This window comes from Canis aureus, chromosome 26 (genome assembly GCF_053574225.1).
Source record: "Canis aureus isolate CA01 chromosome 26, VMU_Caureus_v.1.0, whole genome shotgun sequence".
In the NCBI taxonomy this organism is placed as follows: domain Eukaryota; kingdom Metazoa; phylum Chordata; class Mammalia; order Carnivora; family Canidae; genus Canis; species Canis aureus.
Window position 1 is genome coordinate 36,265,867 of NC_135636.1, and position 27,460 is coordinate 36,293,326.

At 44.9% G+C, this 27,460-nt stretch overlaps 1 protein-coding gene across 13 annotated transcripts in view; it reads right to left on the bottom strand.

Annotated features, from left to right (window-relative positions):
* Positions 1 to 27,460, bottom strand: part of PTPRT (protein tyrosine phosphatase receptor type T) — a 1,037,422-nt gene that overhangs the window by 771,470 nt on the left and 238,492 nt on the right. For all 13 annotated transcript variants that reach the window (XM_077873195.1, XM_077873196.1, XM_077873193.1 and 10 more), the window contains exon 2: positions 5,037 to 5,162. In XM_077873195.1, coding sequence (XP_077729321.1) covers positions 5,037 to 5,162 — 126 coding nt within the window. The remainder of the gene's footprint in view (positions 1 to 5,036; positions 5,163 to 27,460) is intronic.

Sequence of the window (27,460 nt, forward strand, 5' to 3'; positions counted from 1 at the left end):
CAGACCGCCTGCTGGGTGGTGAACCTGGGTAAAGCAGCATCTAGGGTCAGGTGAGCTTGAAGGAGCAGGCAAGGTTCTAAGGAGAACTTAGACTTACAGTTGCAGAGATCTTGAGAAACAGCGAAGAGCACAGGGTAACCAGTACTGTTTAAGCCCTACTATGTGCAGGCACTTCACCCTCACTCAGGCATCAATCTGTTTAACTCTCACCCTGGTTCCCATGCTAAAGAGGAGGAAACTGAGGCCCAGATTAAGGACCCAGAGTCACTGAGCTATGGCACAAGATTGAATAAGCTGGACTGGAGTCATGTTTATGATGAGGACTTTGAAAGCCAAGATCAGGATACTATGGGAAGAGCAACGAGGGGATCTTTCTTCACATAGACTGGTAAGGGGCAATCTCCCTAAGGAGGAGCCTTTTGAGCTGAGTCCTAAATAAATCAGCTAAGCAAAGAGTGGAGAAATCCATTGCAGTGAAAGGGAACAGCACGTGCAAATGTCCTGAGCCAAGAAAGAATCTGATAGTCTTTCAGTCTCCAAGGAACTGAATGGAGCTGGTGTGTCTGGGGCATTTTGAGAAGACAACAGGCTTGGAGAAGACACCAGATCATGCAGAACCTTGTAGGCTACAGTAAGGAGTTCAGATTTCAAGCCATGTGCCAGGAGAAGCCAGCAGAGAGATTAAGTGCCCAAATGACACAGTGTGATTTACCCACACTCCAGCACATAGTTTGTCACACAGAAGGTGATCAGTCAAAGGTTGTGGAACATCTGAATAAATAGACTCAAACTAGACTTCCAAAGGATGGAAACTGCTGGTTTTACAGGAGGAAAAGTAAGATTTCAGTTTTTGCCCAGGAGAAGAACAAACAATTTTGCCTAATCCAAATTCACTTTCATGCCTCTCTGCCTAAGAAGCACGCAGAGCCGCTGAAATCCACAGGCGCATCATGACAGAATAATTTCAGTGATCATTATCAAATGCCTCTATTTAGAAAAGCTCAGAAGATTGTATTAGCACAATCCAATATTTATGAAATGACACTCTGCCATAATGAGGGGCTGAGAAAATTAAGATTAGAAGAGTTATTCCTTTGGGAAGAGAGATTGGCACGGTGGGAAAAGCAATGTCACTCAGCTTCTTAGAACCTTAGTTTCCTGGTCTGTAAAATGGAAGGATTATAGGAAAGATTAAAAATGCATGGTCACAGGCAGCCCGGGTGGCTCAGCGGTTTAGCGCTGCCTTCAGCCCAGGGTGTGATCCTGGATTTCCAGGATCAAGTCCCACACCGGGCTCCCTGTATGGAGCCTGCTTCTCCCTCTGCCTGTGTCTCTGCCTGCCTCTCTCTCTCTCTCTCTCTCATGAATAAATAAATAAAAATCTTTAAAAAAATAAAAATAAAAATGGTCAGTTTATAGATGGCCTAAAGGCATTTGAAGATCATTATGATTCATTTCTTCATTTAAAAAGCACTTGAAGGGCACTAGGGTGGCTCAGCTGGTTGAGCATCTGACTTTGGCTGAGGTCATGATCCCAGAGTCCCAGCTCTGGGATCCCATGATCCCATCGGGCTCCTCGTTCAGTGGGGGGTCTGCTTCTCCCTCTGCCCCGCCCCCTGTTCATGCTCACTCTCACTCCCTCTCTCAAATAATCTTTTAAAAAAAATAAAACTAAATAAAAAATATTTGATAGTGAAGTAAGTCAGGGAAAGACAAATATCCTATGATTTCAGATACACATGGAATCTAAAAAACAAATGAATAAACAAAAAGGAGAATTAGACCCAAAAACACAAAACTAAATTAGTGGTTGCCAAAGGGAAGGGGAGTAGGGATGGGCAAAATGGGTTAAGGGGAGTGGAGAGTACAGACGTCCAGTGATGAAAGGCACAGCACAGGGAATATAGTCAATGGCGTTATAACAGCACCATATGGGCACAGAGGGTAGCTACAGTTACAGTGAGCACAGCATAACATATAGACTTGTTGAATCACTATGGAGTACACCCAAAACTAATACAACATTGTGTGTCAATGATACTTCAATTTTAAAAAGAAAAAATAAATGAGCAAAAAAAGAACAAACAAAATTTTTTACTAAAAAAATAAGTAAAATACACCTGATAAAGACTATTTGGCCATCCATCCATACAACAAAATGTTAATTTGTTCATACTATATACAATCACTGTATTAAGCTCTAAGATAACGCAATGAACAAGACTGTCATGGTCTACATGCACATGGAATTTCTCATCTGAAGGTAAAAACATACACTGAGCAAATAACATCCACAGTGACATGTCATTGAGAAAAAGTCCATGATGCAATGGGAAATATTTACAGAAAGAGCTGACCCAGGGATCCCTGGGTGGCGCAGCGGTTTGGCGCCTGCCTTTGGCCCAGGGCGCGATCCTGGAGACTCGGGATCGAATCCCACGTCGGGCTCCCGGTGCATGGAGCCTGCTTCTCCCTCTGCCTGTGTCTCTGCCTCTCTCTCTCTCTCTCTGTGACTATCATAAATAAATAAAAATTAAAAAAAAAATTAAAAAAAAAAAAAAGAAAGAGCTGACCCAGGTAAGTATCTAGGATGTGCTGTCCTAAGAAAAGACTGAGATAGGAAGGGTAAGTACAAGAGTACGAGGTGGAGGAAAATGTTCCACAGAGTGGTCTTTCCTGAGACAAGGAATGTGGCAAAGCAAGTATAAGAGGAGGGAAAAAAGATGACTCAAGAGCTCAATTTTTGAGATGTTGAGTTTGGAGAGCCTCCAAGACCCCACAGGGCTTCAGGTGGGCTAAAGATTAGCAGGAAGACCATATGTGTGCATGCAAAACACATACACATACTAAAAGATCTGGATGTGTTTGGCCAACAACAAAGACGGCCAGGCAAAATGGAGCACATGGTACATTTCAGCAAAGTGCACTGGACTCTTTGGATCCCTAATGGAATGAATGATTCTATCGACTAAACCAAGACACTCCTGAAAGTAAACTCAGAAATGTTTAAAATGATGATGGGGCAACAGGCATACAGGTTGTTCCACAGGTACCTTAAGAAGGGGAACACGTAGTTGTTGGTGACTTTGCTCGTGCCAAGTAAGTTCCTACCAGATCTGCAAAGCTCAATTTTGTACCATAGCACAGATTTATTTTATCTAGGGCTGGTGTCTACACTCACAAAAAACTTAAACGACAATTTACACCTTTGATTGGAAGTACATAGAATCATCCAGTAGCCTCCTGCTCTGGAGCCGAATTCACAGTCACTGAGGCCACACAGGCTACACCCTTACCTGGACATCTTGGAGCACCACTTCCTGTCTCCAGCTTAGTGGCATCCTGGTAAACATCCCCAGAGGATGCCAAAAAGACCTGCCAATTGGGCAGTCGGTGGTGTAGGTCTAGAGTTCATACAAGATGTCTGATGGCAACTGAAGGCATAGGAGTGGTGGAGGCCATCCATAATGTGATGGTTAATTTTGTGTGTCAACTTGCCTGGGCTATGAGATGTCCAAAGAGCTGCTAAACATTATTTCTGGGAGTATCTATGAGGCTATTTCCAGAATAGATTAGCATTTAAATTGGCAAACTGAGTAAGGCAGACAGCCCTCCCCAAGGTAGGAGGCATCATCCACTTGTGGGCTCAAACAGAACAAAAAGGAAGAGTGAATTCATCCTCTCTACTTGAGTTACAGGCATCCATCTTCTCCTGCCCTCAAATATCAGTGTTCCTGGTTCTTGAGATTTCAAACTCAGATCAGAGTTTATAACATCAGCCCTGGATCCCACCACTGGTTTTCCAGCTTGCACACAACAGATCATGGGACTTCTCAGCCTCCATACAGTGTGAGCCAATTCCTGTACTAAATCTCCTTTTAAATGTATCTCTGTATATATATCCCATTGATTCTGTTTCTCTGGAGAACCTAATACACATGGAGACAGTATAGAACAAGCCTAAGATCTCCCATATTTAGTGGCCAGAGTGCAGAAGAGTACCAGAAGGTGCTGGTGAAAAAAAAAAAAAAAAAAAAAAGACAAGATAATATGTAGGTTAGAGGGAGCCCTTGAGTGGGGAGGAACCACAGGCACGATGTTCCCTCTCCAACAACCAAAAATGTCTTTACTCCTGTACTTGAGATCACATATCCAAAGAGGTGATCCTAATGTTCCCATAGTTATAACTCTTCCTGTCGTATGTCCCCAGAAAAGCCTTTTCACAATTCAACACACCTAGGCATACCCCACCCTAAATGTATTCTGAGTGCTCCTCTTCCGGGGGGCCTCCCCTAGAATAAATCAGGTGTCACTCTCATATGCCTGGATAAGCAGCTATTCATCAAGAAAGTATAGTAGCCCTTTAGCCCCACCGGTTAAGGATAAGCTGGGCAGGGGATCCCTGGGTGGCGCAGCGGTTTGGCGCCTGCCTTTGGCCCAGGGCGCGATCCTGGAGACCCGGGATCGAATCCCACGTCAGGCTCCCGGTGCATGGAGCCTGCTTCTCCCTTTGCCTATGTCTCTGCCTCTCTCTCTTTCTCTCTCTGTGACTATCATAAATAAATAAAAATTTAAAAAAAAAGGATAAGATGGGCATTCAGGGTGTCAGGACATTAACTCTATGAGTAATATTCTGACTGTGTCAGTTTCCCTAGATATATAAAAGTTATGTCTATGTGTCCTGGAAGAAAAGGAATGACCTCATCCTTCAGAATTTCTTTCCCACAAAACCCAACTACTCTCAGGTTCTCAAGCAAAACCCAGGGATGCCCTAACCTGTAGCTAAATCTAGACCCTTAAAGCTATAAGAAATGTTAAAGGTTCCTGAGTCCAGGTGACAAGTGATTTCTACTACATACCTTAAGAATTCACTCAGCCTTGGTTTGAATACCTCTAGGGATGAGGAACTTACTACCAATGAAACTGTCTACTGCCCTCTCAGACAGCTCAATCCGTAAGAAAGTCTGTCCCCACAAGTCATCCCAAAGGGGGGGGGGTCATCCTCATCACAGCCTCAAGTGCAGGGGATCATGTACCTGTGGGCACTGCTGGGTCCAGCATTGGTTTCTCCCACGTGTTAATCTGCTCCCAGGTAAACCCATTGGTCCCGAGGGCCACGCTATAGCCACAGTTGCTATAGTGCTCGTCAAAGGAACAGCCACCTGCAGACAAAAGAGATACGGGTAAATACATTGTTGCATCTGAGGCTTGGCTCGTTACCCCTGTCTCATCAGCTCTTCATTTACAGCTTCTAATGTTAAACTCTGGAGAAGATTAAGAAGGAAAAAAAAGGCAAGCAAATTGGATTTTTATATTTGCTTTGGTGCTCTCAGGAAAGGTGCTGGCATCTGTAGGCCCCCTTATTTAAAAAAGTTAATAAGGCTAGTTTCATTGATTTCAATCTTCCTTCCTGAGAAAGTAAACAGCAACGTTTCATTCTAAGTAGGAAAAATGAATGCCAGGGCATGCCTCTGTGATCACTTCCTGCCACAGGGAGAGATGCAGGAGGCAGCAGAGAGAGCACCGGCTCCAGAGCCCAGACAGACCAGCCACGGATCTCAGCGGGGCCAATCCAGGCCAATCCGGGCCAATCGGGCCAGCTGCAGCCAGCTGCTTCCTCACCTGCATCTCAGGGTCCTCACCTGTGGCACGAACCACAGACAGAAACACCATAAGAATTCAACGGAATCACATAGAAAGCAACTGGCACAGAATAAATTCTCCACATCCATCCCCTTCCCTACAAAAGTGGTTTGTGAAAATTCATATTTCATGGCATAAAGATCAAATTTGTGAGGAATCAGACAGTCGTGCCCCTGGAAAATAGTAAAGTTGATTTTCACGGTGTTTAAAAGTCAGCCACCATTTTACACAAGTTGTATCAATTCAGTTCTGATGAGGATTTACTAGGCATATATGCCATATGCTGTAGATCCCCTCCAAGTGACACTGACAAAGATGCAGGGTACAGAACCAGGGCTCCAAGGAGCAAATGCTGGCCTATCTGGAGAAACAGGGGCCGAGACATCTTGAAGGAGGACTGATCAGGGCTCAGGAGGATCCAGCATCTCCGTGGAAGGGTATCCAAGGTAAGCTGCTGGGACACAGAGGTGGCACAGGCCAGTATTCCACAGCAGCCTCCTGACTGGTCTTCCAGACCCAGTTTCACACCTAGTCTAGCTTTGCCACTGCCCCCCATATCTCCTTGATGCTCAGGTCTCATCACACCACCATCTCCCTCCCTTATACACTCCTGCTTCCCGATCACCCATGTCCATGTGGTTCTGATCCACCTACAGAAGCCATCCCTCACTAGCCCCAGCCTGTATCTACAGCCTCCTCCAACATCACACCATCGTCTCCACTAGCTGCCAAGGTCAAGCCTTTCTCTGTACCCCAGGCCTGGAATGTTCTCTGCTTAGTGGGGTGGAAGATCTGTTGACCCATATAATACGGAAGACAGTCACACCACCACTAAAAAACCCTATCACGCCAAGGCTTTCCCCACTTTCCTTTCTTGCTGTGAATAAGAACCTGGAAGAGTTGGCCCTTACCACCCCAATCTGGAGTCTCAGCTGCGCTAAGGAAGGGCTGGGCCTACTTTGCTATTGTAGGACTTTGGGCTTGAGTAAAGACTATTAAATAACTTTGCATTAAAAAGCAGGAATTTGATGTACATTATGTGAATACCTTGGTTAAAAAGGAAAGGAGACAGAGGGACCCAAGAAACAATGAAAAGCAGAAACCTACAGAAGATGACAGCCAGTCAGAAATTTCCTGTGATAGAAACTGGATGATACCTTGGTAGGAACTAAAATATCTAATTTCATTTATTCATCCTTTGATTCACCAAGTGTTGTTTTTTAAAGATTCATTTATTTGAGAGAGTGAGTGCAAGCAAGGGGAAGGGCAGAGAGGGGAGGGGAGGGTCTCAAGCATTCTCCCCACTGAGCTCGGAGCTTGACATAGAGCTCAACATCTTGACCCCGAGATCATGACCTCAGCAGAAATCAAGAGTCAGACACTCAAAGGACTGAGCCACCCAAATGTGCCAATTCAACACCTGTTTAACCAAGCAGTTAGTGCAGATCCAACAGAGTCTGAGGCCCAGCAGTTTACAGAAGCAGCTGCTATCAGTCTTCAGCAAGACAGACCAACGGTAAACAAGGAAATGAATAAACCTACAGGCATTTCAGCATCACGCCAGAAAGGCTGCCTTTGGGGCGGGTTAGAGGAGACTAGCAGCCTGGAGCCCAGGAAGCCCTCCCACACTTCCCGGAAACAGTTCCCTGTCCTGTGCTGTAACGTCCCCCTCCACACCCAGCTGCTCAGGGGGAGCTGGCCTCACATGGCAGCCATGTGCCGCCAGTACCTGAGGGAACTGAGGGAAGAAGGGCGATGACCAGTGTGCATGGACATGTGTCAACGGGCAAGGATGGGAGGCCCAGGAGATGCAAGGAAAGGTTCCCTCACCCCAGAAACAGCAGAGAAGAATGACAAGGAGGGAACCAATCAAGCAATTACCACTAGACAGCTCTGGCACATAGTGGGGCTTCAACATCTGTAAAGCGAAGGAACCAATAATCCTAAGGGGACACCTGACACAGACAAAGCTCGGCTTCAGCACCCACGGGCACAGACTCCCCCTCACTCAACCAGCTCTTCCAGGTCTCATACTGACCCCTTCTACCGAGAAAGCTCCTTCCCCACATGGCCTGACAAATCCCAACTGATCCTCCCAAACATCTTCTTCTATCAACTTCCCGAGCCAGAAGAGGGCACGAAAGCCCCAAGACCTTTACAATTTAAAAACAGTGATGGCAGCAGATGTGTTGCTCTTTTGGAGAACCAACTTCCCCTCCCTCTATGTCTCCATGCCATCACCTGCCAGGAGCCCAGCCCAGAGAGACAAACGAATCATGCCAACACCATGGACAACAGATCCTGATGTGCTGGAACTGGTATGCAAGGAGCACCTGCAGCATCTCCTAGTCCACTGGAAATCTGACTTAGCATCCTAAACTGAGATCAGTCTCCAGGGCACAAGAAGGAAAAAGAGTGGCCAAGACCATGCTACGTGTATGGCACACTGTTTGGGTCTTCTCTCTTGTGCACACAAGAGATGGGGCACACAGGTGGTTCAGCTGGTTAGGTGTCCAACTCTTGATTTCAGCTCAGATCATGATCTCAGGGTCATGAGATGATCAAGCCCTCTCTCTCCCTTTCCTTTCCTCCTCCATCACCTTCTCCATTTAAAAAAAAAAAAAAAAAAAAAAAACAGCACTATGTCATCAAGCCACTTGCATCTGGAAAGACCAAGCAGTAAACCCTAGAAACAGATAACAGACTGATATCCACCATATACATGTTACATGAACTGCCCATAAAAATGATCTCTTACAAGCAATCCTCCTCACTGCCTCTGCTGTGAGGAACTTCAAACCTATAGGTGAAGATGGGGGCATCAAAGGAAAAAAGAGGTCTAGATCACTGAGACACTCACTGGAAGTGAGCCAACCAGTCACCTGACCAGTGATATCAGCATTAACCTTCCAAGAGCAAAATAACAACTTGTCTTATGTTGCTGACATCTTAGGGATGGACTATGACCCCAGGAGAACATTTTGCACCCTAACAAATGTAAGAAGCACACTCTCTAGAGCATCTGCTCCAGGCCAGGCAATATACTAGACACTGACTGTGTACTTTATCTCATCTGCTTTCACTTCAAGTTTGCAGCTTACTGAGGTAGGTTATCATCCCTATTCTACGTACAAGGAAATTAATGCGTTGAGGGGTTAAGTGGTCTTCTCAGCTCACATGGAAGGGAGTTTTAGAGCCAAGATTAATTCTGTGGTGACCTAAATGCACAACCCAGGCTCTTTCTAATAGATCAGAGTGAGAATGTGTTCCCTAAAACCAAGGACCAAGTCTTTCACTTACAAGGGTATGAGAGAGGATCAGGCATGCAAAGAGCTTCCAGGATGCCTGGGCCTCTCCCATTAGAACACATTCCTTTGCTTATTCTAGAAACACTTAAAGTTGTTGCTGTTTTGTTTTTTTTGTTTTTTAAGTGTGTTCTGTGTGGGGGCATGGAATCAACATACAGAATTCTTACGCTCGCATAGGTGGCTGAGTGCACGGAAAGAACAACATAAACATACATTTAAGGTGCAAAAATGTAAAAACCACCTTCATGGGGTTGTGCTGAAGCTCAGACATCCCATTCAAAAGATGCCGTTTAACAAATCCCTAATCTACCCTCTACCAGCTCTAGCACTACCACTTGCAAATCCACCACGGCTTGACGAACACAGAAGCAGGAAGTCCAGCAGGTTAGGCGAGATGGCAAATAACCAATGAGAACACAGAAAGAAAAAAAAAGCAGTTTCCTACATGTTTGGCTGCTAAAAAGGAGTGAGGCATTCAGCTCTGAGTTTCTAATGGCCACTAGAAAAAGGAAAATCTATTCAGATCCTGGACACTCTGTGTTTGTTCATACAATAAAAGCCAAATTGCACAGGAAAATTTATAACCATTCCAGGTGCACAACTCACACACGAACTTCTCTGTAGGTAAAAGAAGTCCCGTTCCCCATCGTGAACAGTATCTGAGACAACATCCACACAAGGAGTGCACAGCCAGTGAAACGAGGCTGTTTCTCAGAGTCATTCTCAACAAATTGCTGGAATACCCACACCATCGGAGGGAGAGCCACTCATTGGGACCCAAGAGGATTCAATTTAGAGTAGTCTGGCTTGATCCAGAGACACGTTTTAAAAGCTATTTGGGAGAGAAAATATACTTTAGAAGTATTTTTTAAGCAGTCCTCCCTGAATTTTCTTCCTCTCAACCAACAGATTGAGAAAGAGTGGTTATGAGCTCAAGATGATACATCCTGACAGCAACCCACACTGCAGCTGGGTACAGCCCCTCTAGCTCACATCTCTTCCTCCTTTCTGGGCCTGGTTTCTGGTGTGTATGATGGATCACTAGGGAACCCTGTCGTAGTAAAGGTTCAGGATTCCAGAGACTCAGAGAGAACTGGGAACTCTCAGGAGCTACAGACATGCAGAGCCATGCTACCAGCCAGGGACTGCCTCTTGAGAACCAGGAAGAAGAGGAGGAGAAAAGGAAGACCAGTTGCCCCTGGACTTGCGGCATGAAATATGCAAACCCTTGATAATCTTAAGTCTCACTGCTGTTCCTCTCACTCTTTCAAAAATTAGGTTTACTCTCTTGGTGCAATTCCTTAGGTCCATAATGCCTGATGGAAAAGACTCCTCCTGGCCATCTCTGCAGCTGGTTCTGGCAGGCTACTTAGGGAAGACTAGTGATTGGAGAGACTCCCAAAAGACTCTCATTGGGATGCTCACCTCATTCAGTTTTAAAGACATTAAAACTGAATTAAAACATCCAGTTTTAAAGACATTCTTTAAAGACAGACCCACTTAACTAATGTCAACCCTACTACAATCATTTTGGGGTGAGGGGACAAAAACCCCATAGCCTACCCCTATCTCAAGAATCAGACTCAGCCTCCAGAGCACATGTCCTGGTTTGGAGAAGACCCACATAACCAGGAGAGGACAGGGCAGTGCCGCTGCAGGCAAAGGACCCAACCCTACCTCCCGGCACCCAGACCGAGGAGCTATTTCCCTGGATGGGTTGAGGTCAGAATGTGGCAAAGGCCCCAGATGCTCTGATGTGAGTCAAGCATAAAAAGTCAACAGAGAAATGGAAAACTGTAGCAAGGAAATTGGATTCTGAAAATCCATTTGGGTTTGGTAATGTATAGCATATCAGCATCTGTAAGGGAAGTAAAAATAGTGCAGGATACATACTTTAAGATACATTAAAGCATAAATAAAGTTTATAGTGCCAATCAGAATTTTTTTTTTAAACATGAGCTCTTCTTTTGAAAATGAGAAAGGAATAGAATTCAATAAAAATATAAATGTGTCTGCCTCTGCATTTCTCAGATATGATCCTGTATTTTCTTGAACAGAATTAAGTTCAGAAGAGGAACTAAAGATTTCCTGGGCTTCTGCTATATGCCAGGCACTGCACTTGAGCTGTGTAAGTATGTATTTATAGATGTGTGTACACGAATAGAGGTTAAGTCCAACTACAACCACTCTCTAAGACAGGGATCACAACAGCAAAAATTTTCAACTTTATAGCCATATAGTCTCTGTCACAATGACTCAACTCTGGTATTGTAATGTAACATGGTTGTGTTCCAATAAAACTTTATTTACAGAAACAGGTGGTGGGCCAGATCTTACCTACAGGCTGTGTAGTTTGTCAACTAACCCTCTAAGAAAGAAGCATTGCTTTCTCCATTTTATACATGAAAACTTGTCCTCAGAGATACTAAGGGATTTGCCAAGCTAGGAATTTCAGGAAGAATGACCCCCAAAAAAGCCTTAATACTAACATTTCCTTTTAGTGGCCACTGAACATGATAACCATCACCACAGACCATACCGGTTTGATTGGACCCATTTAGTAGGGAACAAAACTAACCTGCACAAAGTAGTAGAGCTGTTAGTCTAGGGCTGTAGTGGTACCAAAGCCCAAGTATTTCTCCATTGCTCGAACCTTGCCCCTCTTAGAACATTGTGTATGATCACAGATTCCAAGTTTCATCCTGTTGCTTCCAGAAAAAGAAAAAAAAAGCTGCACTTGTAACATCCAGTGGTGGCACAAGAGAGAAAACTAGACAAAAGATTTTTTAAAAGGCAGAAATTTGCCTTCACTTGCTCTACATGGCCAGGACCACTTCCAGCAGAGCTCATAACTTCAACTGACAAACATGAGCACAGTCAACCAAGGTGACATGCCATGAAAAGGACGAAACTCTTAATACCCGATTCCCCTGGCAAGTATATAAAAACTCAAAATCTAGTAGCCCATTCTATATCCCCTCTCAGGGTGTTCTGAGGGTACATCCAGCACTGGGGATCTGGGAAAAGGAGGAAATGAGTCTACAGGACTGTGCCCCTCCAATTCCAAGTCCCAAAGCTCCATGAAACAGGGGCATGCCACATATCTCTTCACTCAGCACCTAGCCCATAGTCTATGCTTGACTTTACCGTTCAATGAATGGCTGAATACATTTACTTTTTAAGGATTTTATTTATTTGAGAGAGAGAGCACATGCGCTAGAGTGAGCACAAGCTGGGGGTGGGGAGAGGGAGAAGCAGACTCTCCGCTGAGCAGGGAACTCTATTTGGGGCTCAATCCCAGAACCCCAGGGGGCAAAGGCAGACGCTTAACTGACTGAGCCACCCAGGTACCCCTGGCTGAATACATTTAAAATGGACCTGCCCTCCTGCAGGGGAGACAGGCTAAGACCCCACAGGCGATTCTCATTTGTCTTCCACTGAGCTTCCAACCCAGTGTAGGCCTTAGACCCCCTGGAGGTATGTGAAACTCACCTTACACTTGACCTTTTAAGAGCATTTACCCTGGTCCTACAATTGCCCAGTACAGAGGAGAGAGAGACTCCCAAAAGACTCATTGGGATGCTCACCTCATTCAGTTTTAAAGACATTAAAACTGAATTAAAGGTTGAGGGCAAGTCTGAACCCAGAGTGTGAAGGGAATTCAAAGGATGAACCCAGGAGAAACCATCAACCATCAAACAAGGTAAAGAGTGAGGGGAGACATGTGCAGGCCAACGAGTCACAAGAGGAAAAATGAGAGTATTGGCAGCAGATCTAGGAAGAGAGGAGTCTGTTCAGCGTTCTAGCAGGGGGAGTGGGCACATTGCCAGTGGGGCCAGGTAATCATGTTGTACCATCAAAGAGATATAGACACAAAGCTACAGGGAAGAAGCAAATCCCAAGTAAATCTGAGTGCTAATGACAGCCAACACTCCATGTCTGGTGCTGAACTATAGCCAGGCACTATTCTAAGTGTTTACCGATATTAGCTCATTTAATTATCCCAATCACCCAATGAGTACATTTGATCGTTATCCCCCATTATATAGATAAGGAAACCAAGGCTTAAAAAGGTTAAAAAAACTGGCTGAAGATAACAGAAATCACAAGAGCCAAAAGGAGGCTTTGAACCCAGACGAGCTCAGTCTACACTCTTACCCATTATACCAGGTTGTCATGACAATGAACTTGGAAGGCAAGCTTGGCCTTGAAAGGAACTTCTGGCTGAGGGAAACGGGTGGCTGTGCAGCAATTCTCTAATTCCTGTGAGAAGAACATGGAGCCAGTCCGCATGCTGTCTGCGCCCCCCCGCCCCCCGCCCCAATCACTGCCTTGGCTCAGGATGCTGGTCTACCAACTTGGAGGGCAAGGCATGGAGACAGGCCTCTCCTAACTCACAGTGGAGGCCACCATGTGCTGGAAAGAATACGAAATGGAGGTGGGGTCTCAGGCAGGCAGGCACATGAGGTGGGGGCCGGGCCTCACAGAGCCACCCCAGATATGTGGGAAGCTCACACTTGGGAGCTATTCAGATAGACTGGAGGTGTGGCTGGACTAAAAGCTGAGGGGCAGAGGAAAGGGCAGTGTGGCCTAAGTGGTTTTAATTACTTTAACTCAGAGTTGGGTATACTTTCCAAAAAAAAAAAAAAAAAAGCCAAATAGTATATATTTCCACCTTGATGTTATATTGCTCGTCTACAGCTATGCAACAAATGAACACAAAATCAGAGGCTTAAAACAGGACCCTTTTACTAGCTCATGGTTTCTGCAGGTCAGGAGTACAGACAAGGCTCAGCTGGCTTCTCCTCTCAGGGCCTCACAAGGCTGAAGTCAGGTGTCAGGGAACTATTATTTCTTTCTGGGGCTCACATCCTGTTTAGAGCTCACATGGAATGGGGCAGAAGTTGGTTCCTGGTTACAGGACTGAGGTCCATGTCCTCAGCCTGGGTGTCATCCATGGGCCGAGAAGCTGCCCACAGTTCCTGGCCTCACAGCCCCTCCCCCCGAGCCCTCTCATGCCCCAAATCTCCTCTCTCTGGACAGGGCACAGTCCCTTTCTAAGGGCTCATCTCATGTGATTCAGCCAGGTCTATTCACCACCATCCTTTTTTGATTAGCTTAAGTCAACTGATTTGGGACCTTAGCTCCATCTGCAAAATTCCTTGACCTTGATCACTAACATGACCTAAATCATGGGAGTGAAGTATGAAGTACATCCTACTCACAGTCCCTCCCAAGGAATGGGGATTACGCAGGGCACGCATGCCAGGGGCCGGGAATTTTGGAGGCCATCCTAGAATTCTGCTCAGGGCAGTGAGTCACCCAGCTGCTGTCATGATGACACAGCAACACCACTGTGGCACAGAAGCAGCTATAAGCAACACAAAAAGAATGAGGGGAGTTGTATTCAATAAAGAAATTCAATATTTATTGACATTGCACTTTGAACTACATCATGATTTTCAGATGTCACAAAATAGTACTCTTATTTTGATTTGTCTAACCATCAAAGAATGTAAAAACCATTCCTCATTGGTGGGCCACATAAAAACTAGGGAAGGTCTAGAACCAGTCTGCAGGCTGTACTGCACCAACATTTACTCTAATGCCATAAAAATTTCTAATTTTAACACAGTCACAGAAAAGGGCAATGTGTCACATTTGAGGGTTTGTTATCTGTAAGTCATGTATTTTAAACACCTTTCAGTCCCAGATGTAGAATATTTTTTCCTTCCTCTGTCCCACTGTCCTCCGAAGCTACATTCTGGATTCATGGGCTAAGGGCCGAGAACAGCACAATAGCTCCCCATATTTAAATAAGCCCTTCCCCTACATCATAGCACCTGTTCTTTACGGGTAAGGATTAGCACCCCCATCTCACAGATGAAGAAAACAAGGCCAGAGCGCATGACATTCTTAACACCACACAGTCAAGGACAGGATGGAGCCTCAAACCAAGGACTTCTTCCTCACTTGGTTTTGAGAACCAGGGCCACCTCCAGGGTAGATACACCTACATCATTTATGAAGCTCAATACAAAACTAAAGTACAGAGCACCCTGCTTAAAATTAAGAATTTCAACATGGCCATAGCAGAGCCAAGAACCAAGAATGGGAACCCTTCCAAGGGCCAGGCTCCATGTGACAGCACAGGTCACATACCTACAAAGCCAGCCCTGCTCTGTGGACACCCACATTCTAATAATAAAGTGCGCAACCCCAAACCATCAAGATCCTACCCTCATGCTGACAAATGCTTTGAAAGCAAGGTGCTATCTAAGTAGGGCTTATAATTGTGAGCAGACCAGCCTTGCCCCTAGAATGAATGTAAACCAGCCTTGCATAAATTGAATTCCTTTTTTGAATATCTAATTGAATTTGCAGAAGTGTGTGCCAGGGGGGTGTTTAAATAAGTGCACAAATATGATAAGAAGGCCTTCACACCATTATATCTAATTCAGTAAGCAAAAATAATGGCAGGGCACGTTCCAATTAGTGTTTGATTTATTTGCTTTAATAAATCCAATTAGTAGAATGTTTTATAAAGTCATCCAATGTCAAACACTCATGGACTCAACAGATAGAAACAATACCCCTAATAGGAAAAAAAAGATTTTTTTAAAGCTTTTTGAACAGTGAATTTATTATAAATAAGATGATGTCTCTCTGATGGCTTGAGGATTCCCCAAGGACCAGAGAAAGCGTCTGATCTGTTCATTTGGTTCTTTGTCCCAGAGACTCCATGAGGCAACGCAGGTTAATCTGGCCCATTATAATAAATCCAGGAATAAAAGACAACAAAGGTGGAAGTTAGCAAACGGACTTCAAGGGAGAATAATGAACTTGCTGCTGGGTCTTCTAGACCAGAGACGTGTCTGGACTTCCAAGGCAGCTCAGGCGAGCAGGAAAAGACAGGACTAACAGAAACAGTGGTGTTCCCGAATCTGCTGCAGCACTCTCATGCCCTTTGCAGGCACCACCTGTAAACTAAAGGGGTCAACAAGCTTGGTGGCCCCCAGGTATGCTCACTTCAGGCAGTGGATGATATTCTTTCTCTACAGAGACATACATGGGTGGGAATTAAAATTCTGGATTCTGGATCCAGAATCGTGGCTCTGCTAGTTTGGCCAGTGGGGGGCGGGTAGCTTTGTGACCTTGGCCAACTTACTTAATTCCCATATTCCTCAATTTGCCCATCTGTAAAACGAAGATGACAGTCGCACCCACCCACTTAGGGTTGTTATGAGGATTGGGTCAATTTAATATTTACCCGCCAAGACGTGGAACAGTGCCTGGCGTGTAGGTACTAAGTGAGTATTTATTAAATTAATGCCCAATCCCAACATATGAATTAGAAACGGGGAAGACAGGTATGTTATAGGTCATATTGAGGCTGCGCAGTCTCATAAACAATACTTTAAAGAGACTGAGTTGCCCATCGTGTCCTGTGCGGATCGGCAGCACCTGTGATGATAACGGGATCTGTGCGGTAAGTCCGAGCTTCAATCTCGGCTTCCTGCGGCGTGACCCTGGGCAAGTCACCCAGCCTGTCAGGCCACTGATTCTTCCCACGTAATGGAAGGCGGCGAGTGACACTCTCCCAAACGGCACCTGAATTCCTGACACCCTGTGGCACGGCCACTGCGTCCTCTACCCTGTCTACCGGCTCCATTTGCTGAGACACAGGACAGTCAGGCATGTCCTGGGGCTGGAGGCCTCTGTTCAGGGCAGGTCTCCTCGCGGCCTGCCCCGGCCCTGCCCTGGCACCTGCTCTGCTACGTGTGTGCCGTACGAAGCAGAGACCAGGGCAGCGAGAGTGGCAGGCACATTTCGGGCCTCGCACGCCCACGAGCAGAGCCGAGGATCTCTGCCCCAGGCAATGTCGCAGGGACGCCGCAACGTGTGTCCGGGAGGAAAGAGCGAAGGGGAAGCCCACGTGTGGGGTCAGCTCTAAGCTTCGATCTGCGGGCAGGAGGACCCGGGAGCGGGGACAGCGAGGACACGACGGCTCAGTGGAGACCCGCGGGCGAGTCCGCGGCCCGAGCAGCAGCCCCGCCACCCAGAACAGCCCGGGAGCAGACACGGGGACTCCACAGCTCCCCCGCTTTTGAAGACGGCTCGCATCCTCTGGCCCCGCTGCCGACCTCACAGTGGGGTAGCGGTGAAGAGCCCGGGGCTGCAGAGGGGTGCGGAGCTGGGACGGGGCTTGCCCGCCCAAAGCCAGAACAGCATCTCTCATCCTCTCTCCCACAAGGGCGAGGTCTGCTCCGCGTTTATTTCTGCAGGAGCAGGGAAAGACCGGGATGGCCGCAGGTCATACCCCGTGTCGGGGAACCTTTAACATCTGTCAGGGAAAGGGGACTCGAGGTTCGCTCTGCACAGAAGGATGGCCCCGATGTCAGGGCTTCCTGGCAGGCACCGGCTCCGACAGCCTCTGAAACCCAAGCCAAGCTCTCGGGGGCCTCGAGGTCTTTGCCTTTCCTCTTCCCCGCCTGACATGCTCTTGCCATTAGCACTTCATGGGGCCCCTCCCACAGCAGAACGCCACCTCTGTGAACATTTGGGGGGAAGTGGCCCCCTCCTGTCTCTAGCTCTTGTCTACCGTACCACCCTGTTTCGCTGCAGTGTGGTTGTGGCCCACCCCTGGGTAACTCTGCAGTTCTTTACTTACTCATTCACTTCATTATCTTCTGTCTTCCTACCACCTGAGCTCACCGGGGCAGGAAGCTTGTGTCCATTTTATTTGTCACTGTATCTTTCGGTCTGTTCAAAGAGCCAAGCGGTGTGATGTTCAAGAAATTGAGGAAAACTCAGTGAATACCAAGTGAGTGAGTGAGTGAGTGAGTGAATGAATGAATGAATGAATGAATGGAGCCAAGTGTGGTCAAATCTTAGGAATCTAAGACTCAGCATCAGAAGATGATGTGTAGCTTGGTTCTGGCACTTTCTCTGTGACCACCAGGGTGGAACATTAAAAATCTCTGAGCCTCTATTTCTCCATCTGTAAATGGCTAGCATTTACTCAGGGCTTACCACAGGCTGCATACTACGCTCAAGGCATTTCCACGGATATTTCATTAAATCCCCAAAGGGCATGGGACACAAACCATCACTACCCACACTTTATGCATGACAAAACTGAGAACCAGTTAGAAAACTGCTCCAAGGGGCGCCTGGGTGGCTCAGTGGTTGAGCATCTGCTTTGGCTCAGGTTGTGATCCCGTGGTCCTGGGACTGAGTCCCACAGAGGGCTTCTCCCTCTACCTATGCCTCTGCCTCTCTCTGTGTGACTCATGAATAAATGAATAAAATATTTAAAAAATAAAACAAAACAAAACAAAACTTGCCCCAAATTTCAGAGCTAGGAATTAGAAGGCCTGGGATTTGAACCAAGGCAGTCCTATCCCAAACACCAACTTCTTGGTCCCTGGATGTTACCACCAAAGTGACCATTAACACCACTACCACTATAGGAACCTGCCTTTCTAAAAACCTCTTCCAGAAAGTAACTTATTTTTGACATACAGTTTTTTTCAGCAGGAAAAAAGGAGAGAGAAGCAGCCACATGTTATGAGCCTCAGTCAACAAGACTCGCCCAGCAAAGCCAGCTTCCTGAGTCTCCCCTCACTGTCCTAGTGTTCAAGGTCATGTGCAATCACCTGGTCCACATGGGGTTCTCTTTGGGACTCTGGTGCTTCCTTTGACCCCACTACAGACCTCAGCTCCATTAGTGACCTGGCTTACAGATCATCAGGAGAGACCACAGCCAGGCACTCCCACCTGGCCCAGCAAGGAGCAGACCCTCGTAATAGTCACTTATGAGATGTCAAGAATGCCTCAGAGGGGACATCTGCAGGTCATTTAAAGCTTTCCAGGGCTTTCCATTTTTTCCATTTTGTTTAAAAAATTAAAAAATCACCCTTCTGTGCCCACTCTCTAACTCTAATGAAGTTCCAGGTCCTTTACAAGCACTACCTACCGTATTTCCCCTTACAGCATCCAGGGAGTTGCTCTTTGGGATTGAGCATACCATTTTGCAAAGTTGGAACCTGAGGCTCAGAGAAGTAACTTCCTTAAGGTTACACAGCTGGTAAAGGGCAGAGTAAGAAAGGGAATAACTTTGAATCTGACCCCATAGCACAATCCCTCTCAACTATATCTTGCCTCCTTGCATGAAGAAAACCACTAAACACCTCTAGTCTGGCAATTTTTACTCTTTCTTAGTATCCTCTCTGAATTATTTCAGCCCATGCCTGAATGTTATTCATTAATCCTATACCGAGTACTGACTGTGTGCCAGCCTTCATTCAAGGCTCCAGAGATAGAACTGGGATGCACAGTTATACACCTCCTTCACAGAGCTCATGTTCATGTTAGGGGCCTGACAATGAAAACATGGGAGAGAAACAAAGCACGTAAGGTACCCACCTCGGTGTACCCGCCTATCACAAGGTCTTGAATGTCTTGAATCCACCCATCATAAAGGCCTTCAATAAATGAAAGGTACACAGAGAAAGCCATCCTTGGGGATCCCTGGGTGACTCAGTGGTTTAGCACTGCCTTCAGCCCACGGCGTGATCCTGGAGACCCGGGATCAAATCCCACATCAGGCTCCCTGCATGGAGCCTGCTTCTTCCTCTGCCTGTTGTCTCTGCCTCTCTCTCATAAATAAATAAAATCTTAAAAAAAAAAAAAAAAAAAGAAGAAGAAAGAAGAGAAAAGAAAAGAAAGCCATCCTTACTGAGCAGCTACTCTTCACTGGGAATCAGGCCAGTCATTCCACACAATCTCACATAATCTTAACAGCCATCCCATGACCCCGGAACTACTTATTCTCATGGTAAAGATGAAAAAAACTGAGAATCCAGCAAGAATCCAGTCCAAGTTCCCTACATTTGTGGATTCTGACTCTGACTCCTTTCCCCAAAGGCCATCATCTCTCTGTTGCACAACATCGTGCATGTATGCACGTTTAGGACTGCTTGGTAGATACTGGTTTATGTACTCACTTTATAGAAGTATATTAACATTTAATTACATAAACTAAAAAGCAGGGTTTGATAATAGCATCCAGTGTTAGATAAATCACCAAACTGGTATTTGTGTAGATAAAATATTTATTGAGGTCTGAGTGTTATCATAAGTATACTCAGTATGAGAAGCTCCCTCAAAAACAGTTAAGCTTGGCAAATCTGTTTGTGGTTGCCAGCTGGACTTCATCTACCACGGTGCATTAAATGTGCATTAAATGTATAATGAAGGGTTTTTAAGGACAGACCATAAAGGTGGCTCGAGTAGGCTAAAGCTCCAATCACCTGGAAGGCACGATTGGGTCAGAGCGGTGGATTCAGAGTGTGTTGAGGTCTCAGGGACAGTGATGGTGCCCTGGGTAACAGCAATTAGAGCTGCGCTGGCAAGTCATGTTGTTAGATCATTAAGCTTGTGTGTGGGTGTTCTCTCTCTCTCTCTCTCATGTTGATACTCCTATTCCCTGAAAAGGTAAATCTCGCCAAGAGAGAGGCACCCCCAAATTGGAAGCAGGTGCCCTCCTAGTCATCAAGGAAGTAGCCTTTGATGAACATTTCAAAAGGAGATACCAGGGCAGTCACTAAGATTCCTTAGCATGAAAAACAGGCCCAAGTACCTCAAAGCTGCCTCATCTCTGCCTCTCCAATGCCTGGAAGTTCCCATCCAGGACACAGAAACACTTATCTCATCTTTGGATCAGGCACTCAACAACTTCCAGCTCCATGCACAATTTTTCCTGCACTTTGCAAATGCCCCCCACACATGCTCCTATGACAGCAGCCCCTGACGGCATGACTCCACCTCAGGCTATGACTCTTTGGAACAGAAACTTCTAACAAAGCCACCACTTGCTAAATCACATCATAGCTCAGGCTCGGACAGGACAAGAGTGGCAGGTGGTCTTGAAGACTGAGGATCTGCCTAGAAGAAAGAAGCCCCGCATTAGATGTGGCCCCGCCACCAGCTGGCTGCATGATCTTGCCCGAGTCATGTTCCACTTGAAACAGATCTGGCTAGAAGCCCCTGATGGCCTCTCATGACACCTTACCTCAATGCCTGTGAAAACCCTGGAAAAGGTGAAAACTTCAGAGGAACTGAAAACAAGGGCTCACAATTCAATCATCACAGGCCACTGAAGGACACTGAAGTGGATTTAAATGTAAATGGAAAATCACCCTTGTTCTAATCTGGGGGAAAAGAGTCGAACCTCATGTGCCCGGAATTAAGCAGGTAGACTGTGTGTTCCTCCCACACTGCCAACCCCTCAGATCAGAAACACACAGTATCTACCAGGAAGAAAACTGTGTCCCCGGGCCCCTACTGCCTAAGACCTGTTTCATACCCTTGGAAGTCTCTCTTCCTTGCTGTCTCCTATCTGCAGTCAGAAAATAAAATCGTCAGGGAGGGGGGAATATATATATATATATATATATATATATATATATATATATGTATATGGAGAGAGAGAGAGAGAGGGAGAGAGCGCGTGCAGATTTTAAAAAAAAAAAAAAGGAAAAAGCAAAAGAAATCATTGTGAAAACTTAAAGAGTAGACCTCCAAAAATGATCTACTGCGGGAACATGAAATACACTTCAGGAAATGTTAGCATCCCCAATCCAATGCAAAGAGATCCAGTCCTTGAAACAAGAAGAAAGCCATGAAGAGAGACTAGTGGGTTAATAAAGAATTTCAGGGGAAGTGAAAATGTGTAATGCAGAATGGAAATCAGCATGAGACAGAAGGATGGCGGAGATCAATGTAAATTCATCAAACCCTCCGACCTTAACACCCACTGAAATGAACAAAAAGATGCAAAGTAGCCAAGAAACAGTCAACATTGAGGTCACAGCCCTATGATTTTTTCTCACTTAGAGGACAGGAGACAACTGGGAGCCACCCAAAATGCCCAACATTTACCAACCACAGAACTCATTCTTGAGAAAATGGCATGGTGTGAGAAGACATGGCTAAAATCCTGGAAGAGCCAGGACACTCTGCTAGGGGAAGATGAAGGACACTGTCTCAAGGACACTTGAGCCCCTACTGCCCACTTACAGCAACAGCATTCCAAGGCCAAAACCAAGAAACCAAGTTTTTGATTTCTACCCCCCACCCATTCTGCCTAGAGGCCCTGGGACCTTCTCTCACCTGGAAGAGCCTCCAAAATTGAAGGGGTAAGAGCTGGGGGCAGATTGAAAGCAATGAGAAAGCAAATTGATTTTTCCAGGTGAGGACCAACAGCAGCCACTGAAGCAAAAGCAATCAGGGGTAAGGACTACCCAGCTTTTCCCCCCCGTTGGAGTCAGGTGAGAGAAGTTCCTGTGTACACCAGCAAGCAGAGGGGCATTCCCCCAAGGCACTGCTACCAAAAAAGAGCTGGTGGCAAACAGCACTCCCACATCCTCCAGAGGACTAGCCATTAGCAGCTGCTAGCTCACTGACACACAAGAGAAGCAAAACCGCATCCCAATCCTGCAGAGAACCCATGGGTGATGAACATCCCAGAGCCCAGCCCATGATCCTGTGACCTTGGATAAGTCCGTTAACCTCCCTCAGTTTCAATTTCCTCATCTGTAAGATAATACTGTACATGCACTTGTGTGTATACATACACTCTATAGTATACATACTTGTGTATGTATATTTATAAAAATACACTATAAAAATATATGAAATATATATATATCCCATTAACCCAAACTACATTTCAACTTCCATTTCTCTAGATCCCTAAAGTGTCCCTGACTACTCCAAAAGCACCATATCCCAACCCCCAGAAGAAAAACATGAAGAAGAAGTTGGAGAGAGGCGCCTGTGTGGCTAGGCGGTTGAGTGCCTTTGGCTCAGGGCATGATCCTGGAGTCCTGAGATCAAGTCCCACGTCAGGCTCCTGGCATGGAGCCTGCTCCTTCCTCTGCCTGGGTCTCTGCCTCTCTTTCTCTCTGTGCCTCTCACAAATAAATAAAAAAAAAAATCTTTAAAAAAAGAAGTTGGAGAATATCATATAGCAGTCTTAATCCATGGTGGCTAAAACTTACTTAAAAAAAAAAACTATCTTGCTTTTGATCATTTGATAAAATATCTGTCTCAACCTACTGCCAGGGCCTTGGAAAGGTAATATGACAGCAGCTTGACAGGTGGAGGGCCCTGAAACCAAGCTCGTAGGTTGCACGAAGGGGGCCCTAGAAGCCATCCATGTCCTCACGTAGAGCAGTGCCACATGGCTGATGGAGGCATCTGAGACCTGTCCAGAATTTACGAGCCTCTACAGCACCTGCGTGGCTACATGTCTCACCTTCCAAACTGAGCAGACCTCAGGCAGAAGATGGGGAGGGAGGGGGGGTGAGATCTGTACCATTAACCAACATTCTTACTTTCATATATTTTGGATTTTTGCCTTGGGGAGAAAAACATTCTTCAACTGTGCTGGAAAACACCGCTGTTGTCCGCAGCGCCAGTAAAACACTGTAATTCAGACATTTGCCTGGTTTGCTAAAATATGCTGAGGCCAACAGGTATTTCAGACTCTTAATAATTTTCCCAGTCCTCTCCCCTTCTCTTCTCCCTGGCAGCTCCTTCCATGCCTCAATCGCACCCTTGAACCTTTAAGCGAACACCATAAAGCTGGTTACCTTATCCCCTTCAATCCCTGCAGGTTTTTTTAGTTGAAGGTTTTTCTCACAAGAAGCCCCAGGCCCCATCACATGACACACCCCAGACCACAACTCTAGGAGTCCTGCTGCACACCTGGGAGTCTGAAGCTGCTTTGATTCACTTGTCAGCAGAATTACCCTGATCTCCGCCAATGAGCTTTTACACGGATTTCTCTCTGCTGCTTCTCAGCAGTCCTGGGAGGCTCCTCAAGGCAAACCTCAACAGAGCTATGTCCTCGTTGGCAACACCTGTAAACCAGGAACTTACAAGGAGACAGTGAGGCACTCCATCCTGGAGCCGGTGGCAATTTTCATATTCTCCTTCATCGTTTCCTAGTTATACTGGAAATTATAAATGTTATAAGGCAAGATAGGGGAACTCCGCTGGCTTGCTTACTAAAAAGACAAGAGGAATGACGTTGACGGAGAGGGGGCTAAAAGGGGCTTGACTGCATCTACTCCCAGGGAGCCTAACAGTTTGCTCCAGGATCAAACCCAAGAGAACATTGAGAGCAACATGCAGAGTCTCTACACTGCGTTGAGCCCTTGGAAAAAATCCCCTGGTACCCACGAGAGCATTCTAAGAGGCCACCACACAAAGTAAATAAGAATTTACTGAGGTGGAGGGGATGACGGAACACAAAGTCTTCTTTGAAATTAATCACAAAAGAACATTTTTCTCCAAAAAAAATCTCACACATTTATCTTAGGTACTTTGTGAATCTTGGTGTACACACAACCTCACATCCGCTAATTCTTGAGGGAATTAGCAGAGACAATAAACATGTAGAACCTAGAAAAAGTCTGGCACCTTTTAAGAGCTAAATATATATTAGCTATTATATTGTTATGAGGAGTTGAGTGCCTACAAAATGTATTCATAATTTAAAACACATTTTGACAAGTAACAGCTGTTTATAGGTATTAACTAGTGACTCTCCTACTTACCCAAAAGTCACATTTATCCAAAATTCCTACCAGCACCAGTGCATTTGACATTGACAACACAGCCTTTCTTGCCGCCATTAACGTCTGAAAGGTGTGTACATCATATGGGGGCATCCTTACACATACATATTCATAAAACTCTATGTGCTTATATATGTCAGGTTTATTAGCTTTATTCTAATTGCAAAAATAATATATTTCTACTGCAGATAATCTTTAAAAATTTAGGAACACCATCCCCTCTAAACTCACCTCTCTGAGAGCACCCCTGACCTACGGATTTTGAGTTTTTTCCACTGATATATAAATTTCTCCCCCCCACAAAAAACTGGAACCAAAGTAAACATAAAGCTTTGCGACCTGCTTTTAAAGTTCATTACTACATCAGGAATGTTTTTCAAAAAATGTTCTTCTAAAACCTAATTTCAATGGTTACCATCCTACATGCCAATAATTTACTAAACCAAATGCCTTATTCTTATTTTTCGTATTTCCTTAATTTATTATTCATAAGGCAAGGAGATAAGCTTCAGGCCATCTTTACATTGGTTTCCTTAGGAAAATTTTCTGAAAGTTCAATTTCTGAGGTCAAAGGGCATGCATAATTTCATAGAGATCATCAAACCTTCTTCCAGAACAGTTGTTGACTGCTGTCTGCAACATGTGACATTGCTTATCTCCTCTGCATCCTCACCACTATTGTCACTGTTTTTAATCTTTGTCAATTCAACTGGTGGACACAGAGGCTTACTGTTTTAATTTGAAGTTACTAAACTAGGCAAGGTTGAATGTTTTTCATCAGCTCAACTGGCCACTGTCATTTCTTCATTTGCAAGTTACCTGTTCACATACTTCACTCATAATCAAGCTGTTTATCCATTCTAACTTGTAAGTGCTCTTCACATGGTAAAGACATTAACTCATTTTCTATATTCTTATAGATATTTCTCTAGTTTCTTTTCATCTGTGAATCATTTGTGCCATATGGACATAGCTGAGTATCAAGTAAAATCTGTAAATCATTCCCCATTCAGGCAGGATTGCCTATGGAGAATATCTGACACTCTGGTATTTGATACTGCAGAAGAAATAAATATTCACCTGTATCGGCTTTTGATTCTCTTGTTAAATTCTGAATATATTTAAATCTTTAATTCATCTAGAAATAATTTTAATGTATAATGTGGCATATGAATCTAACTCTATTTTACTTTTTAAAGTACTTTCATTATTGTTCCAGCACCACTGAATAATCCATCTACTCCTTGATAACCACCATATATTAAATGCTTACATATACATAAGTCTACTTCTGAGTTTCTAGCTATTCCATTGATCCATGTGTCTAAATATATCAGTACCAACATACTGTAATTATTATGGATCTGAGCAGGGCATAATTAGTGGTAATGCTAGAGATTAGTTCAGGAAATAGACGGAGTTTAAATTGCTGTCCTATCTCTTCCTAGCTAAATGGCCTTGGGAAAGTTTGCTAATGTCTTAGTGCTTAGTTTCCTCATCAACGAAACATCAGTAATAATCGTCTCTTTTTCATAAAATTGTTGTGAAAATGACAATGCCTCCATGGATATGAAATGCTTTGAGCAACGCCTGACATACAGTGGGTGCTCAATGTTAGCCACTGCATAGTTTCCAAGGGCTGCTATAAGATACCACCATTTGGGCAGCCTACATAACATACTGCTTCAAGGTTCTGGAGGCTAGAAATCAGAAACCACCATGCTGGTATGTAGGGCTGGTTCCTCCTGAGGATCATGGGAGAAAACCTCTTTAGCTACTAAAGGTTTGCTGGAAATCTTTGATGCTCCTTCTAAGTGCTTCTAAGTGCATTACTCCAATCTCTGCCACCATATTTACACCATGTTGTCACTGTGCACATCTCAGTGTCAGAATTTACCTTTTTAATTTTTTTTAAGATTTTATTTATTTATTCACAAGAGACACACAGAGAGGTAGAGACAGGGGCAGAGGGAGAAGCAGGCTCCCTGCAGGGAGCACAGTGCAGGACTGTATCCCAGGACCCTGGGATCATGATCTGAGCCAAAGGCAGATGCTCAATCATTGGGCCACCCAGGTGCCCCAGACAGAATTTACCCTTTTTATAAGGACACCACTCTTGAAGTATCAGGGCCTACCTGAGGACCTCATCTTCACTTGGTTAAATCTCCAAAGACCACCAAATAAGATGACATTCTGAGTTACTGAGAGTTAGGACTTCAACATATATCCTTTGGGAGAACACAATTCAATCTCTAATAGCCATTATTTATTATACCTTTTCCATACTGAATGATGGAAGTACTAAGCAATTTAGTCTTAATATCAGGTCTAATGTCAATGCTTCTAAAATTACAAAGCAAATGATAGCATCAGCTTAAGATTTAGAAAAGTTGAGGCTCCTGGGTGGTGCAGTCAGTTAGGTATCTGACTCTTGGTTTCTGCTCAGGTCATGATCTTGGAGTTGTAAGATCAAGACCTGCATAGGGCTCCTTGCTCAGTGGAGAGCCTGCTAGAGATTCTTTCTCTGCCTCTATCCCTCCCCACCATGCATGCACACTCCTACACAGATGCTCCCTCCCTCTCTAAAATAAATCTTTAAAAAAAATAGATTTTAAAAAAGTTTTGGTGGGTTTTTTTTTCCCATTGCTGCTGTTGTTTTAGTATTATAAGGGCTCTTCTCTCAATTTCTATTTGACCAAAGCATTTGGTGTGCTGGGTTAATTGCTAATTGTTAATTGTAACTTGTTAATTTTTAAACCAGAATGGGTGTTGGATTTTATCAGAAGCCTTTTTTTTTTTTTTAAGATTTTATTTATTTATTCATGAGAGGCACAGAGAGAGAGGCAGAGACACAGGCAG